At 39.3% G+C, this 17,745-nt stretch overlaps 1 protein-coding gene across 1 annotated transcript in view; it reads right to left on the bottom strand.

Moving 5' to 3' along the window:
- Positions 1-12,064, bottom strand: part of ARL8B (ADP ribosylation factor like GTPase 8B) — a 49,018-nt gene extending 36,954 nt beyond the window's left edge. Inside the window, exon 1 of the mRNA XM_019428768.2 lies at positions 11,754-12,064. Within this exon, the coding sequence (XP_019284313.1) occupies positions 11,754-11,876 (123 nt within the window). The 5' untranslated portion in view covers positions 11,877-12,064. The remainder of the gene's footprint in view (positions 1-11,753) is intronic.
- Between the last annotated feature and the right edge of the window lie 5,681 nt (positions 12,065-17,745).

The following is a 17,745-nucleotide window of genomic DNA, read 5'->3' as shown; positions in this document are numbered from 1 at the left end:
GAAACCAGGATGGAATTCTCAACTACTTCTTAAGTCCCTTACTACTAAGATAAAGATATGAAATGATGACATTTTAATTCTCAGTTTTAGTCCCACTATATCTAAAAATAATAGCATGAAATGCCCTTCCCAAATACAAATCCCCTTTATATCATTAATCATATAATACATTTTATACTCAATTCATCCCTATCTCTTCTAAACTCATTCTCATTCTCTACCCCATTTCCACTACTTGATCCCACAGCCATATTCCCCAACATTCACTCAACTCCTTACAAATCCCCCTTTGCCCTGCATATCTGATTCGACCACTAAACTGTACCTATTCTACTTCCCTAATAAAGCTCATCTTTTCCTTTCTCCTTAACTCCCCCCCCCCACCACCCCATTACCTCTCAATCAGACCTTTGTAATGATCTTGTGACCAACTTCCTTTTCACTGGTCTACTAAATTAATCCGTTGGAAAATAGTCTTACTTCATTCCCCCAAACAAAAATCTTCAATGGCTCCCCAGGCATACAGATCTACTTTTCCAGTCTCTTGTTTTCTCCTTCATGCAAGTCACACTTAATTCAACAAAATGTCTTGCCTTCAGTCGTGTCTTTGCTACTTCCACAGTTCCTTCTTGAACATCTTTTCTTCCCTCCATAATACTGGAAGCTGCACAAGTAAAGGAATGTCTGTTTTGTTCCTCGTTATATCTATGCTACCTACAACACTGCTTCTTCAAATACTCATTGATAAATGAAAACCACTCTACTCTCAAAGCTCCCCTCAGTGGCCATTCCCACCATGGTCCCACTAAACTGACTTTCTAAAACACCCCCGAAGTCTTAGTGAGGTCAGGGTAAAGAGATTCCCAAAGCATTTTGTGCCAGTCTTAAGGCACTTAACATTTCTGTTCTATACATGGCTACTATGAGGCACATACTCCAGCAAAACAACCTTATCTGATACACTTATGAATCATCTATCATAATGCCTTGCACACAATTTAAGAATACATAAAATGGTTTGTTTTATATACATTCACTCAATATTTAGAAAACCTATTATATGCAGGGCATAGTGCTTTGTACTTAATACAGTACTGAAAAAAGGACAAAGCTCTATCCCTATGTAATTTACATCCATAAAAGAACATACATTCATAAAAGAGACAAAGACAATAAACAAGATAATTTTTTTAATTTTTTTTAACGTTTATTCATTTTTTTTTTTTAAACAAGAACATCCCACTTCTTTTTTTTTTTTTAATTTTTTTTTTTTTCAACGTTTTTTTATTTTTATTTTTGGGACAGAGAGAGACAGAGCATGAACGGGGGAGGGGCAGAGAGAGAGGGAGACACAGAATCGGAAACAGGCTCCAGGCTCCGAGCCATCAGCCCAGAGCCTGACGCGGGGCTCGAACTCACGGACCGCGAGATCGTGACCTGGCTGAAGTCGGACACTTAACCGACTGCGCCACCCAGGCGCCCCGACGTTTATTCATTTTTGAGACAGAGAGAGACAGAGCATGAATGGGGGAAGGTCAGAGAGAGAGGGAGACACAGAATCTGAAACAGGCTCCAGGCTCTGAGCTGTCAGCACAGAGCCCGACGCAGGGCTCGAACTCACAGACCGCGAGATCATGACCTAAGCCGAAGTCGGACGCCCAACCGACTGAGCCACCCAGGCACCCCCAAGATAACTTCTTAAGGTGGTAAGTGTGATGAAAATTATGATGGAGGTGATATGATCAATCCTAACTTGGGAAATTACATGCTACAGACAGGGTGAGAGGAGCATGGAAAGGTTAAAACTGGTCAAACTGGCCCATCTTCAGGCACTCCAAAGAAAATTGCAAAAACAAAGTCTTAGGCACAAATATTTCATCACTGAACAGTGGAAAATAATGCCTGCAACCAAACTATAAATATATAGATAAATTAAAGCCTCTAGCATCCATTTCATTCAATATTTTTTAGAAATGGATAGATGCTGGTGCCCTGGATTGAGGCAGAAGGGGATCAAAAGTTCCATCTTGCTGATTAAACTTGAGTTGCCTATTAGCCATCAAAGTAGATAAATCAAATAGACTACATGAGATGACTAAGTATGTACAATATGATCCTGTCACTGCTATCAATAAAGCATATACTGGGCACTGTGCTAAATGAAAGAAGTCAGAAAGAGAAAGACACTTCTATGTGGAATCTTTAAAAAAAAAAAAAGGGGGGGTACTCACAGAGAACAAATGGTGGTTGCCAGAGGCAGGGAGTAGGGGGATAATGAGAGGAAACAGGTGACAGGTGAAGGGGCCAAAAGGTACAATCTTCCAGTTATAAAATAAATAAGATGTAATGTACAGGACAGTAACTGTAGTTAATAATACTACACTGCATATCTGAAAGTTGCTAAAAAGTCTTAGAAATTCTCATCACAAGACAAAAAAAAAAAATTTTAACTATGCATGGTGATGGATGTTAACTAGACTTACTATGATGACCATTTTGCAATATATACAAATATGCAATCATTACATTATACACCTGAATGTAATATGTTATATGTTAATTATATCATGATAACAAAAAGTATATTATTTGTGTATATATATATGTGTGTGTGTGTGTGTATATATATATATATATACATATATATATATATGTATATATATATAAAGGGATAGGGAGAAAATTGGAAGGATATACAGTTTAATAATGATTAGATCCTAATGGTATTAAAGATAAATTTTTTATTTGTGTATCTATACTCTCTTTTTATAGTTTTTTAAACATTTATTTGAGAGAAAGAGTGCACATGTGCACAAGCAGGGGAGGGGCAGAGAGAGAAGAGAGAATCCTAAGCAGGTTCCAAAGCCCAACACAGGGCTCAAACCCACAAACCACGAGATCATGATCTGAGCTAAGTCAGGTGCTCAACCAACTAAGCCATCCAGGTGCACCATATCTACCCTCTTTTTTTTAAACAATATGGATTATGTGTATTCTTTTTAAGAAAGAAATGTTTTAAGTTTTTTAATTCAGCCACTGAAGAAAATAATACAATTAAATAAAAAAACTAAAACCTGGGAGTGAAACAGCTAGATTTTGGAGGAGGAAAAAAGTGGGTTTCTTCCATTTCCTGGTTTTTCCTCTGATAAGAACTATTTAAAAATAATGAAGTCAATATATTGCATTCAAACATTCTCTAGACAAAATGAGCTGTCAGGAAAAACTGGGTCTAGTGATCAGTGTCTAAACGGGACCTTAAGTCACCTTCAGAGAGGAAACTCTGCCAAAAGCTCTTTCTGATACAGGCTGCATGCACCCTCAAGGGCCCACTTCTCATCTAGGAGAGGATGGCCTACCACACAGTCTACTGCCTGGTGGGGCTTGAAAATTTATGGCTGTCAACAGTGATTAAACCCACTCTAATCATAAATCTTCGTTCAAAAATCAAAGCAAACACATGTAAATGGATGCCAATAGTATGGTCTTAACCAAATGTACAATGACAATCCAAGCATACACTTGTACACGGCACCTCAATTCTAGAGGGCAGGTAGTACTGCCAAGGGCCACTCTTTTCTTCCTGTTGGGATCAGCCTACTTCTCCACCTTGTACCATAAAGCTGCATTCTTAACTCTCATTCTTAACACTATGCTACAGTTTGCAAACTTAACTATGAAAATGGGAATATGGGTTCATAAAGACATTTTTCTTAATTTTTTATTGTAAGTCTATTTGAAAATATATTTGAGCATCTAATAAGTGCCAGGCACTGTTTCAGGGAATTGGAATATATCAGTGAACAAAAGCAACAGAAATCCCTGACCTCAAGGAGAGCACAACACAATAACCTAGTGGCTAACATTTATGAAGCACTTTCATAGTATATGCTTTGTTTTGAACACTGTTCAAAATGTTTTATAAATATTAACTTATAACGACTCTATGAGGGAGAACTACTATTATTCCCATTTTACATTTAAGGAAACAGACATTGAGGAGTTAAATAACTTGCCAAAAATAACACAAGTCAAAGAATAAGGATTCGAACCTCAACAGTCAGGCTCTCAATTATTAACTTCTATGCCATTCTAACTCCTGCAGCCACTTAAACATATTCCAAATAAACTCATTCATACCACACTCAGATGCCAACAAATGTAGGCTCAAATATATTCTTCAGTAATACTACTTTGGTAGATCTAAAGTAATTGTTATCAAGTAAACTGGTTAAAAAGACACTTTTAGGATTATTTTGCCAATCATAATCCAAGTTTGTTTTTTTTTTTAATAACAAATGATTACTTTTCCAACCTAGTTTAGAAGGAAAGGCTTCAATTTTCAAGCAGAAATGTCACTACTCTGATACCTGAAACCTAAAACTATTTTGCCAGAATTACATTTTTTTAAAAATACAGCATTCTTAGAGATGATTTTAAAATGAACCCTAAAGCATATAATTAAATTAAATTAAATTAAATTAACCCTAAAGTTTAGATTTAATACAAAAAAAATTCCTTTTGGGATATGAAGAACGTTATTCTAGCGAATAAAACTAGACAAACTATGAAATCGGATCCAAATACAAGATCCAATGTCTAATTTAAGAAACAGTGTAACCTTTAAAAAAATAGCACAATAGAATATAAGCTTTGTGGTTTTGACTTTGAAGAAAGAAATTAACTCACAATATTTCATTAGAGACTCCAATTTTGGTTTGCTACATCTTAGAAAAACTAAATGTCTGAGTGAAATAAGTCAGTCAGAGAAGGACAGATATCCTATCCTATGTTTTCAGTCATAGGTGAATCTTGAGAAACTTAACAAGTCCGTGGGGGAAGGGACAGGGGGAAAAACAGTTACAAACAGAGAGGGAGGGAGGCAGGCAACCCACAAGAGACTCTTAAATACAGAGAACAAACTGAGGGTTGATGGGGGGGGGGGGGGGTTGGGGGAGAGGGGAAAAGGGGTGATGGGCACCGAGGTGGGCACTTGTTGGGATGAGCACTGGGTGTTGTATGTAAGCCAATTTGACAATAAATTATATTTTAAAAAAAAGAAAAACTAAATGACTTAAATTGTCATTTAATTTTGCCCTATTGAGCAAGTAAGTTAGTATTTTTCTATGGTTTTTTTCATATATGAGGACAAAGGACATGAATCAACTTTTATAATCATAAATGATACCCAAGTTATTCATTCAAAACAAGTCATATACTAGGGGCACCTGGGGAGTTCAGTCAGTTAAGTCTCAGGCTCATGATTTCAGCTCAGGGCATGATCTCATGGCTTGTGAGATCCAGCCGCACATCAGGCTCTGCTGGGATCTGTGCTGATAGTGCAACGCCTGCCTAGGATTCTCTCCCCCTCTCTCCACCCCTCCCCTGCTCCAAGGTGTTCTCTCTCTCTCTCCTCTCTTGCTCTCTCTCTTTCTCAAAATAAATAACCATTAAAACACACACACACACACACATCATATGCTATAGCCCTCAAAAAGTGGTCTCCTTAGCAAACGCTCTTAGATTCTGATTTAGAAAAGAATATTTAGCATACAGACACCCCCCCACCCCCCGCCCACCAAGAAGAGGCAGCATCACACCATAATAGGCCAAGATTAGGTAAGGACTGCGTGGAAATATGCCAGATTCCTGGAATACAAACTCCTAATGCAATCCACCAGTAAGTTGAAAACAAATTAGATGCAGATAGCTAAAGGGGATGAGCTGTATTTATAAGACTTGCCTGCAAAGTTCAATAAAAAAGAAAATTGAAAAAGGAATTATGTTCTCTATAGTCTCAGTCTTAGCAGTTGCTGAAACATAAACAGATACTTCTTTAAACATTAAACACAGAAACAGAGCAATTACCTAATAAAATAGTTTAAAAATACTGCTGGTTTACTTATCAACAAAACTAAATATGTTTTTCCCTAAAAATAACAAAGAACAAGTGCTCAGCTTAATTCCAACTTTATACATGAAATCTATTCATAAGACATTGTCAGTAGCGCATACTTTCTGGACAGCAATTTGGCCATTTGGCATGAAATACGTTTCTATCTTCTGACCCCATGATGTAACTCTGGAACCCATCCTTAGGAAATGCAGATCAAATTGATATCCAATAGCAAAACCCTGGAAACTACCCAAATGTCCAATAATAAGGAAATAATCAAATATATTATGGTATAGCCACATGAATGCCATAACATAAATTATAAAGGCACTAAAATGGTTTTACACACAGATATAGGCATACACCATAATTTTAAAAAAACAAACTAGGTATCATCTCAAAACTTTTTAAAAAAAAGTTTAAAGTTTTTTTTTAAGTTGAAAGGCATTTCAATGCATACATTTAAAAAGGATAAAAAGGGAATACTTTTCTTTTAACTTTATTTATCTTGAGAGAGAGAGCAGGGGAGGGACAGAGAGAGAGGGAGAGAGAGAGAATCTTAGGCAGGCTCCACACTGTCAGCCCAAAGCCGGGGGCTTTGGGAATATTTTGAAACTCTGACAGTTAGTTAACCTTGGATAATGAAGATAACAAGTGGTTTCTTCTACTTTATACTCCTTTTTCAAATTTCTACTCATGACCCTGTATTATATTGAAAATCAGAAAAAAATTCTTAAAACAACATTTAAGTAACTAGTTTTTATAGTTGTGATGCATTTTGTATCCATGTTCACTTACCACCCACTTTTATCTTTGAGAAAGTTAAAAAGGGCTTCAAATTGTGAGATATATTCTAAGTCAGCAAATTAAAAATTCTTTGTTTTGGAATGTTTATTTATTTTGAGAGAGAGAAAGAGCGTGTACACAAGCTGAGGGAGGGGCAGAGAGAGAGGGAGAGGGAGAGAATCTCAAGCAGGCTCCTCACTGTCAGCATAGAGCCCGATTTGGGGCTGGATCTCACAAACCATGAGATCATAACCGGAGCCATGATCAAGAGTTGGACACTTAACCAATGTGCCACCCAGGCACCCCTGTCAATAATTTAAAATGCATTATTGCACCACCTTCTTCATGAGAACATGTGGCTTTTGAGATTCTAGGTCTGCATGGCAGAAATAATGGCAACAGGGGTGAAAGATAAAGAGCCTAGAAGAGAAGCTCCTTGGCAGGATGCCTCGGGTTCCACAATTCCTAATGTGAATTGGAAGACTACCTCGTTGGAAGGCTAATTTCTACAGTAAAATTTCAAATTTACTAACCTTTAGACTTCAGCTACATTGTATTTTCTTTAAAAACCGTTTTTGCCATTCTTGCCCTAAAGTAACTAAATAATAAACACTAATCAAACCCAGAATTATTTCTGGTTTTTTAATGTTTATTTTGATAGAGAGCCCGCATGTGGGGGGAGGGGTCGAAGAGAAAATCCCAAGCAGGCTCCCAGCTGTCAGCACAGAACCATGAGATGATAACCCAAGCCAAACCAAGAGTTGGATGCTTAACCAACTGAGCCCCTATTTCTGCTTTTTAAAGAAAACAGACATAGCTCAATAACCCAACAATGCCTGTTAGCCAGTTATTTAAATGTCCAAACAATATTCCACTATTCCTACTTTACACAGATGCTCATTACTTCCTCTAATTCATATCCTCAAATATAAATACACACACATATATACAAATAGTCCTCAAATGTCAATCAACATGCTTAAGATACTTGGATTTAAAATGTTATCCAGATTTGGGGCACCTGGGTGGGTAGGTGTCTGAGTGTCCAACCATGACCATCAGGTCCCGATCTTGCGGCTCGTGAGTTTGAGCCCTGGCATCGGGCTTGCTGCTGTCAGCATGGAGCCCACTTTGGATCCTCGGTCCCCTCTCTCTCTCTGTCCTCCCCTGCTCGTGCTCTCTCTCAAAAACAAATAAAATAAACCTTTAAAAAAAATGATAAATAAAATAAAGTGTTATCCACATTCATAAGAAGAGTGTATTTATGTACAAATACATGAAAAAAGATATTTAAAGGATTAAGATTTCCCAATCCACAGCTCTAGGATTCTAATCTCAGCTAGATCCTACAGAGGCAGATAAGAAAAGTAGAAAGTACACTGGCCCTACATTCTAATTTTATCTCTGCTAATTAGCTTTGTTGCCTTAGGAATTTCACTTATTTTTCTGGATCTTCTAGCTACATCTATAAAATGAGAATAAAATTAGACCACTTAATTAAAGTTTCTAGAAACTCTAAAAAAAATTATTCTACGTTCAAATTTCTACAATCTTTCAAAATATCTCCTTTTCCTAATTCTTGGCAGTTAATAAACTTTTCCTTGAATAACCTGGGGAGCACTAATACTTCATAAAAATGTAGACAAATTTTTATACTACTCATTTCAAAACTACACAGTGTCTATAAAATTTAGCCTATAACACCTTGGTAAATCCTACTAAACATTTCTTAGTAATTATCTTATAACCCGTGTTAGAGTCTCTGTTAAAAATAAAGATTACTCAACATACATTACACATATAGGACACATGATTTATTATGCAATAACTGCCAGAATACTTAGCAATGGGCAATATTTCATTCCCTAACACTAATGAGAAAATTAAATATTAGAGGGGTTTCTTTTTTTAATGTCCAAAACAAAGAATACAGTATGTACGTTAAGGGTCTCTATATAAAAATACCAGATAAAATGGAGTATCACTGAAGTTTTAAAACCACAAGAATACAAATTTTAAGACTGAACCTCTCTGTAAATAAACTGCCTAATTTCAGAATGCACCAAACCCTACACAAACCTCTCTAGTAAGTTAAATGACATTTATGAAATTTTTCATAACTTTTAAGGCAGAAGATAGAGCCACATTTTATGTTTACAAAAAGTTGATTTTTACCTGAAGAAAACTGCCTTCACCTAAAGCTTTTCATGTCTAAGTTATTTGTTGAATGTGAGTAAATAAATGGCCAACTTTCTAAAGTGACACACTCAACCCATCTGTACTTGTGAGTCTATAAATCAGACATTTTATGCAAAATACAAAGAACAGTGCAGTTAATTTTTTTAAAGACAAGGCTAAATTCACTATTCTGGAAACTTTGTTTTTATCTAAAAGTCTGCAACATCACCTTTAATTATTAACCTTTTCCTCACCCTCAATATAGTCTATGATAATCACAGGTTAGGTTAGAGTCTGAGTTTTTTGTTTTTTTTTTAAGTGTGAAATTAATATATTAAGGTCTCTTTTTGTCAGCATCTTAAGGGTTACAACCACTTACAGTCCAGAATTTTTTCTAAACCAAACCTACCCATATAATTATAATTTAAAAAGAATAGGCTAGGGGCACCTGGGTCAGTCAGTGAAGAGTCCTACTTCAGCTCTGGTCATTATCTCACAGTGGTGTGTGAGTTTGAGCTCAGAGCCTGGAGCCTGGTTCGGATTCTCTCTGCCCCTCTCCCGCTTTTACTCTAGTGCTCTCTCAAAAATAAACAAACGTTAAGAAAAAAGAAAAGTCTAATGTAAAAAAAAAAGAAAAAAATAGTGGCACCACTGGTTCACTTTAAGTTCAACAGCACTGCAGAAGCTCAGTTGTTAAAATAATCTAATACAATGTAAAAAAACAAAACAAAACAAAAACGGGGGGTCTGCGGGAGTACATGATGTGATCATTTGCCACAATCCATAAATCCACTACTGGAGCCCAGGTTTGGATAAATTAGATTCAAAGAAGGAAATGACCACAGCTAATTCCCTTCTGAATGTTTTTCAAAACACTGTTTCTGCATTAAAGGAGTGTATCCGCTACAAATAACAACAGCTACCACCTACCTAGCCCCTTCTTTGGGCAGTCATAGTGCTGGTCACATCTGTCATTTCATTTACTCCCCAGAACAACTCTTTAAGAAGCACATTATTGTCTCTACTTCAAAGATGAGAAAGCAAGGACTCAAAGAGGATACAAGGCTGCTAAGTGGCAGAGCCAGACTGCAAAGCTGGGGTTCCTTCTCTTCAAAGTTCTTGCTCATTATATTAAGCTACACTGTCTACAATAAAAATAAATAAATAAATAAGCATGATGTTCATGCCTATGTCTTTAGAAGTTCTTCAGAGATTTACTAAACCTTTTCAGACTTCCAACGCATAACTCCTTCTCTGCAACAAATACAACTAAATGTAGTGATAGACCTACACCTACACTGTATATTAATTCAGTTTTGTCAAAAGGATAGGGTTTACAAGGAAACTTTCTTATCTCAAGGGATACCAGAAAATGTATAGCAAACTGAGGTCTTATCTTTTCCCCATCATACAAAAGCTCTACTTTGGATACTGAATCCAAAGTTGTTTTTTTTTTACTGTGTCATCACATACACATTCCACTCCACTATACCTGTTGAAAAGATAGTCATCTCAAGCCAAAAAATAAATAAATAAAAAATTTTTAAAAACTTATCACAAAAGGAGCCAAACAAGTGGGTAAATTTTCTTTATACTTATACGCAACATTCTTCAAAGGAAGTTTGGATCTCTGATAATCTTTTTCAAGTGTTACTCCTGCTACTCTATTACTGGAGGACTAAGAGTCACACGTTACCTGTTTTCTCCCACAAGGGAGCTGTGTTTCAATCGTTCCTGTAACCAAACCAGTTGGGCAACTAGTCTATTAAATAAGGATTTCAACCACCATCTAGAAGACGGAAGGACGGCTGCCATCTCTCTTTAGAATAGTTCTAAAGCTCATCCCTGACAAGTACAAGCACCTATCAACTAAGAGTGAGTCACATCGACTCCTGGCTTCTAAAGATTGAGGAGAATCTCTCTTATCCCTTCCCCAACTAACCACCCAGGCAAAATTTAATAATCATCCTTCCACACAATCACTGCTGAATCAACACCACACTAGGTTCCCAGGGCAATTTCCATCCCAGACACCCCATTTCCTGGATCTGGAAAAAGCTATGCTCCTGCCCAGTCACTTCCCTGCCCTCCCCTTCAAGCAAGAAACACTCTCACAAAAGACCAACTCCCCCTTTCCCAAGAAAGTTAAGTGACTACAGATCCATCTCTTCCGACCACTGGGAAAGCAGAGCCCCCGAACTGCTTGGCTAAGTAAAGGCTGCGGACTACTGTGGACCAGACTGGCTGGAAGTGTTTCTCCCCAGTCTCTCTCGCAACGAGCCCGGCAGCAATGAACTCGATCTCGCCCCCTCCAAGGGGACCGACTGAAAACCAGTAACTGAATCACAAGGAACCAGCTGCCCACAAAATCCGAGAAGGGGCCCACAATGCTCCCCTGCTTTCCTCGCGATGGGCTCTCCGTCCCGAGCGGATACTTGGAGGGACGCTCTCGAGTCTTATGCGTTCTCACGGGACTGACAGCTCGCCAAATCCCCCCCTCCTGGGAAGGGACAGGCCGGAGTTAAGCCTTCAGGTGCCCACCCCCCAACACACACACCCAGAGCAAGCCCCAAGGAAATCCCAATCCTGGAAAATGTGACAAGGCCGATTTTACCCTTTCCAAGCCGCGGCCGCGTCGAGGACCCAGCCCTTTGTCGAACACGACTAAATGGAATTAACCCTTCGGCGGCCGAGCTCAGCGCTACGCCTCAGGCGCCAACACGCGCGAACTCCAAACCCCGGCCCCGGCCGAGGCGACAGGAACGCCTTGTTGCCTCCAGCCCTCGTCCCACTCGCCCCATCGCGCTGAAGGGAGCCCCGGCCACGGGCTTCGGGCCAGCACCGGGCCGGACTCGCGGGCTGCGGCGCCCGGGGCGGGCGAGCCGGCGGCACTCACCGCGATGACATTGACGAAGGTGGTCTTGCCCGAGTACTGCAGCCCCACCAGCGTCAGCTCCATCTCCTCCTTCCAGAAGAGCGAGCGGAACCAGTCCAGCAGGCGGGAGATGAGCGCCAGCATGATGGCGGCCGGGAGGGAGAACGGACGCGCGGGCGCGGACAGCAACAGCGACGGCCTGCACACGAGCGGGCCTCAGCCCGGACCCCTCAACGGCTCCTCGGGGCCGCGGCGCACCACTGGCGGACACGGGCGGGCGGCGGCGGCCGAAGCCAGGAAGCCGAGCGGGTCATATGACTCGCCCTACCCTCCGCGCCCCCCCCACGCTCGTCCCCGCGCCACCGTCGGCGCCCACGGCAAGAGCGGCGTGGCCGGTCCGGCCACACGCGTCTGCTGCCTGCAGCGCCACCGGCTGGAGCCTCCCTGCAGCGCGGCTGACCCCGCTCCCTTTCGACCACACCTCCCTCGCCCAGTTATGTTGGTTGGTTCACACTCATCATTCATTCTACATTCGTTCTATGCAGAAAGTATTCAAGACTCTGTGGGCTTCAGCACGGGATAAAAATCCCTTCTGACATTTTTGGTAGCAAAAGTTGGGAAGCCACAAGTGTACATCAGGAGGGACCTCATTAAAGAAACTGTAGTGTGGCCCTAAAAGGGAATACTATGCAGCTATCAAAATGAATGAGGAAATTCTCTATAAACAGATATGGCATGATGTCCAGGAAATGTTTTCAAAGACTGTAAATGCAAAGTCTGTACTTATATAAAAATACGTATTGTATTTGCATAAAGAAATACTGCAAAACCAATAAAAAGTGTTTTTTTATGGGGTAAAAGAAACTGGATGGCCAGAGGCACGAATGGGAATGAGACTTCTCTAGATATCTTTTTGCATCATTCTGACTTTCAACCATGGAAACGAGTTGACTGTTCAAAAGTTTAATTACAAAATAAATTAAAATATCTGCAAGGATTTCAAATTAAAAAAAAACCCTTGACCTCGTGGAGCATACATTCTAGTGAGGAGACATGTAATGTAATAAAAAAATAACTATAAGATATAATTCCACGTAGTATAGAGCGTTATACAGAAACTGCACAAGAGAAGGACACAGGAGTGGCCCCTGTTCTAGTTAAGATCAGAGTAGACTCTCAGAGGGAGTATCCCTGAGTGGGAGACTTGGAGGAATTGAGAAAGAGAGCCAGGCACAGATGTGGTGGAAGCACATTCCAGACAGAAGGAAAGGAACAGCAAAGACCTTGAAGGGGGAAGGAGCATGGAATGCTCTGGGAACAGAAAGACAGTGTGGCTAGCTCAGATTAGGGAGGCCGGGAGTGGGAAGAGATGTGGCAGGAGAAAGAGGCAGGGACCAGACAAAGAAAGGCACAGTTGGTCATAGTTCAGATTTTATTCTTGGTGTGATGGGGAATTGGGTGAGTGAAACAATTTATGGTTTTAAAAGTTAACTGTGGTAGCTCCATAGAGAATTGGCTGTAGGAGGGCATCATGTGTTGAATTGTGTCCCTCCAGAAGATATGTTGGAGTTCTAACCCCCAATACCTTAGGATGTGACCTTGTTTAGAAACAAAACCATGTAGACATAATCAGTGAAGATGGTCATACTGGAGTAGAGTGGGCTCTTAATCCAAAATAAGTGGTGTCCTGGGGAGCCTGGGTGGCTCAGGTGGTTAAGTGTCTGACTCTTTTTTTTAATTAATTAATTATTTTTAAATTTATGTCCAAGTTAGTATATAGTGCAACAATGATTTCAGGAGTAGATTCCTTACTGCCCCTTCCCGTTTAGCCCATCCCCCCTCCCACAACTCCTCCAGCAACCCTCTGTTCTCCATATTTAAGAGTCTCTTATATGTTGTCCCCCTCCCTGTTTTTATATTATTTTTGCTTCCCTTCCCTTACATTCCTCTGTTTTGTATCTTAAATTCCTCATATGAGTGAAATCATAGGATATTTGTCATTCTCTGACTAATTTCGCTTAGCATAGTACCCTCTAGTTCCATTCACATAGTTGCAAAAGGCAAAATTTCATTCTTTTTGATTGCTTAGTAATACTCCATTGTGTGTATGTGTATGTGTGTGTATATATATATATACATATATATGTACATATACATATATATGTATATATATTTGTACATATATCATATCATATATATGTATATATATATATATATATATATATATATATATATATATATACACCACATCTTAATCCATTCATCCATCAGTGGACATTTGGACCCTTTCCATACTTTGGTTATTGTCAAGAGCACTGCTATCAACATGGGGGTGCATGTGCCCCTTCAAAACAGCACACCTGTATCCCTTGGATAAATACCTAGTAGTGCAATTGCTGGGTCATAGGCTAGTTCTATTTTTAATTTCTTGAGGAACCTCCATACTGTTTTCCAGAGTGGCTGCACTAGTTTGCATTCCCACCAGCAGTGCAAAAGAGATCCTCTTTCTCTGCATCCACACCAACATCTGTTGTTGCCTGACTTGTTAATGTTAGTCATTCTGACTGGAGTGAGGTGGTATCTCGTTGTGGTTTTGACTTGTATTTCCCTGATGATGAGTGATGTTGAGCATTTTATCATGGGTCGGTTGGCCATCTGGATGTCTTCTTTGGAGAAGTGTTTCTTCATGTCTTTGCCCATTTCTTCACTGGATTATTTGTTTTTTTAGGTGTTGAATTTGATATGTTCCCTATAGATTTTGGATACTAACTCTTTATTTGATATGTCATTTGCAAATATCTTTTCCCATTCCATCAGTTGCCTTTTAGTTTTGCTGGTTGTTTCCTTCGCTGTGCAGAAGTTTTTATCCTGATGAGGTCCAAATAGTTCATTTTTGCTTTCATTTCCCTTTCCTCCAGAGACATGTTGGGTAAGAAGTTCCTGTGGCCAAGCTCAAAGAGGTTTTTGCCTGCTTTCTCCTGTAGCATTTTGATGACTTCCAGTCTTATGTTTAGGTCTTTCATCCATTTTGAATTTATTTTTGTGTATAGTGTAAGAAAGTGGTCCAAGTTCTTTTTTCTTTTTTTTTTTTTTTTTGCAAGTTGCTGTCCAGTTTTCCCAGCACCATTTTCTGAAGAGACTATTTTTGTTCCATTGGGTATTCTTTCCTGTTTTGTCAAAGATTAGTTGGAAATATGTTTGTGGGTGCATTTCTGGGTTCTCTATTCTGTTCTATTGGTCTGAGTGTCTGTTTTTGTGCCAGTACCATACTGTCTTGATGATTGAAGCTTTGTAATATATCTTGAAGTCCGGGATTGTGATGCCTCCAGCTTTGGTTTTCTTATTCAAGGTTGCTTTGGCTATTCGGGGTCTTTTCTGGCTCCATACAAATTTTAGGATTATTTGCTCTAGCTCTGTGAAGAATGCTGATGTTATTTTGATAGGGATTGCATTGAATATGTAGATTGCTTTGAGTAGTATTGACATTTTAACAATATTTGTTCTTCCTATCCAGAAGCATGGAATATTTTTCCATTTTTTTGTGTCTTCTTCAATTTCTTTCATAAGCTTTCTATAGTTTTCAGCGTTTAGATTTTTCATCTCTTTGGTTAGATTTATTCTAAGGTATTTTATGGTTTTAAGTGTCTGACTCTTGATTTTGGCTTAGGTCACGATCTCATGGTTTGTGAGTATGAGCCCGGAGTCTGTGCTCATAGTGCAAAGCCTACTTGGGATTCTCTCCTCTCTCCCTTTCTTTCTCTCAAAAATAAATAAAGAAACATTCAAAATAACTGGTGTCATTATAAGAAGAGAAGAAGATACAGAGACAGGAGAGGAGAAGACCAGGTGATGACAGAAGCAGACACTGAAGTGTTGCAGCCAGGGGACACCAAGGAATGGCCAGCAAACCATCAGGAGCCAGGGAAGAAGCATAGAACAGAATATCTCTTACAGCTTCCGAAGGAACCAACCCGGCCAACACCTTGATCTTGGACTTCTAGGCTTCAGAACTGTGAGAAAAACTATGGCTTTTCGTCACCCAGTTTATGGTCCTTTCTCATGGCAGCCCTAGCAAACTAATGCAGAGGGAAAGAACAGAAACAGTGAGATGGTTAGGACATCGTTGTACTAGTTTAAGGGAATGATGATAATGGAAGCTGGAACCATGACTCTGTGAAGGCCATCATGGAGCTTTCATTCTAGTGGGGAAAACAATGAACAAATAAACACGCTAATTTTGAAATGAGAAAATGAACATTCCTCAACCTTTACAATTATTGTAATTCCCTTCATCTCTAAAATCTTTTAATGGAAAAGTCATTCTTACCTTCCAATTCTAGTTTCCCATTAAAAAAATCTCTAAATTACTTTTTATCATAAAAGCACAATATTATGGTTGTAAAATATCAAATAATACAGAGATGCGACAAGAAAAAGGTAATCTATCTCTTGGCATCCTTGATCCCCTCACCTCTGAAGTAACCCATTTTAACATTTACTCTTTTTTTTTTTTTAAATCCATACACACATATACACATATATGTGATGGAGAGTTTTCTCTTATATACAATAATGGAAACATGTTGTAGACATAACTCTTTTGTTCACTTATAGTTAAAGTACACTTTATTAAAAATAAAGGTCACAGGGCACCTGAGTGGCTCAGTCATTAAGCATTTGACATGATCTCAGGAAGCTCAGGTAATGATCTCATAATTGGTGAGTTCAAGTCCCACATCTGGTGAGCATGAGCCCCGCTTTGGGTAAAAACACGAGCCCTAATTCAGGTAATTGGGTAAAAACAGTGAGCTCTGCTTCACTCTCTCTATCCCTCTGCCCCTCCTGGAATTCTCTCTCTCTCTCTCTCTGTCTGTCACTCACTTGGGCCCCTGACCTCTCAAAACAAAATGTTTTTTAAATAAAGGCCATAAATACTCAAAATGTATCTTTCCTAATATTTTACTACACTTTACTAGTATCGATTTCTTGACGATATTTACATGTATTATATCTGTGCAATGAAAATAGCATATAGTGGAGAGTTACTGAACATATCTTCCCATTTCTGAGTTCATTGACGGCACAGTGGAAGCTTGAAATTGGCTCTAGTGGGAATATTTACACCAAACCCTTCTTTAGAGACCAGCTGTTAGTTATTCACCAGAATACCACAGTTAATACCTAATTCATAGCATTAGAATGAGGATTAAAATAATATTAAGTTAGACTAAGTAATGTAGCAAAAGGCAGGATGATATTCTTATTGCATATACCCTACATAGTTAGAATGGCTGACTGACACCAGCTTCTCTACCTATCAGCTGAGTGAACAAAGTTGCTTAACCTCTCTGTGCCTCTTTTTAATTAAATTCACTAAATACTAGTTATTATTTCTAGGACATAGTGACTCAGGAAGTTTTGTTAACAATTCAGGGGCTTGGTGTCTCCTCTGTAAAATAGGGATAAGGATACCACCCTTATTTGATGTTTTCATTGAAGAGGCATTTTCTGCTGAACTCAGTCTGGTAGTGTACTAAATCCTATGGGTGCACTCTTGCCTTTGAACTTTATCTAGAATTAAGTTAAAAGAATGGGAATGCAGGTCATGTGCTCAGACACATTCACAAGTCATGTGTAAAGGTCAGGAATCCCAGTGTCTTGTGAGTGTGGACGGTGAGTACAAGCAAGAGAAAAGATGGAGACATATGTTTGATATATGGCTGTTTTAATAAAAAACAAAATTCTATAGGTACCTGGGTGGCTCAGTCGGTTAAGTGTCCAGCATCGGCTCAGGTCAGGATCTCACAGTTGTGGGTTCGAGGCCCACGTTGGGCTCTGAGCTGACAACTCAGAGCCTGTAACCTGCTTCAGATTCTGTGTCTCCCTCTTTCTCTGTCCCTCCCCCTCTGGCGCTCTGTCTCTCTCAAAAATAAATAAATATTTTTAAAAATTTTTAAAAGAAGGGTGCCTGGGTGGCTCAGTCGGTTAAGCCTCTGACTTCAGCTCAGGTCAT

Source organism: Panthera pardus, unplaced genomic scaffold (assembly GCF_024362965.1).
Source record: "Panthera pardus isolate Hobbes unplaced genomic scaffold, ASM2436296v1 HiC_scaffold_8, whole genome shotgun sequence".
Classification (NCBI taxonomy): domain Eukaryota; kingdom Metazoa; phylum Chordata; class Mammalia; order Carnivora; family Felidae; genus Panthera; species Panthera pardus.
This window is presented reverse-complemented; position numbering and strand designations above follow the sequence as displayed.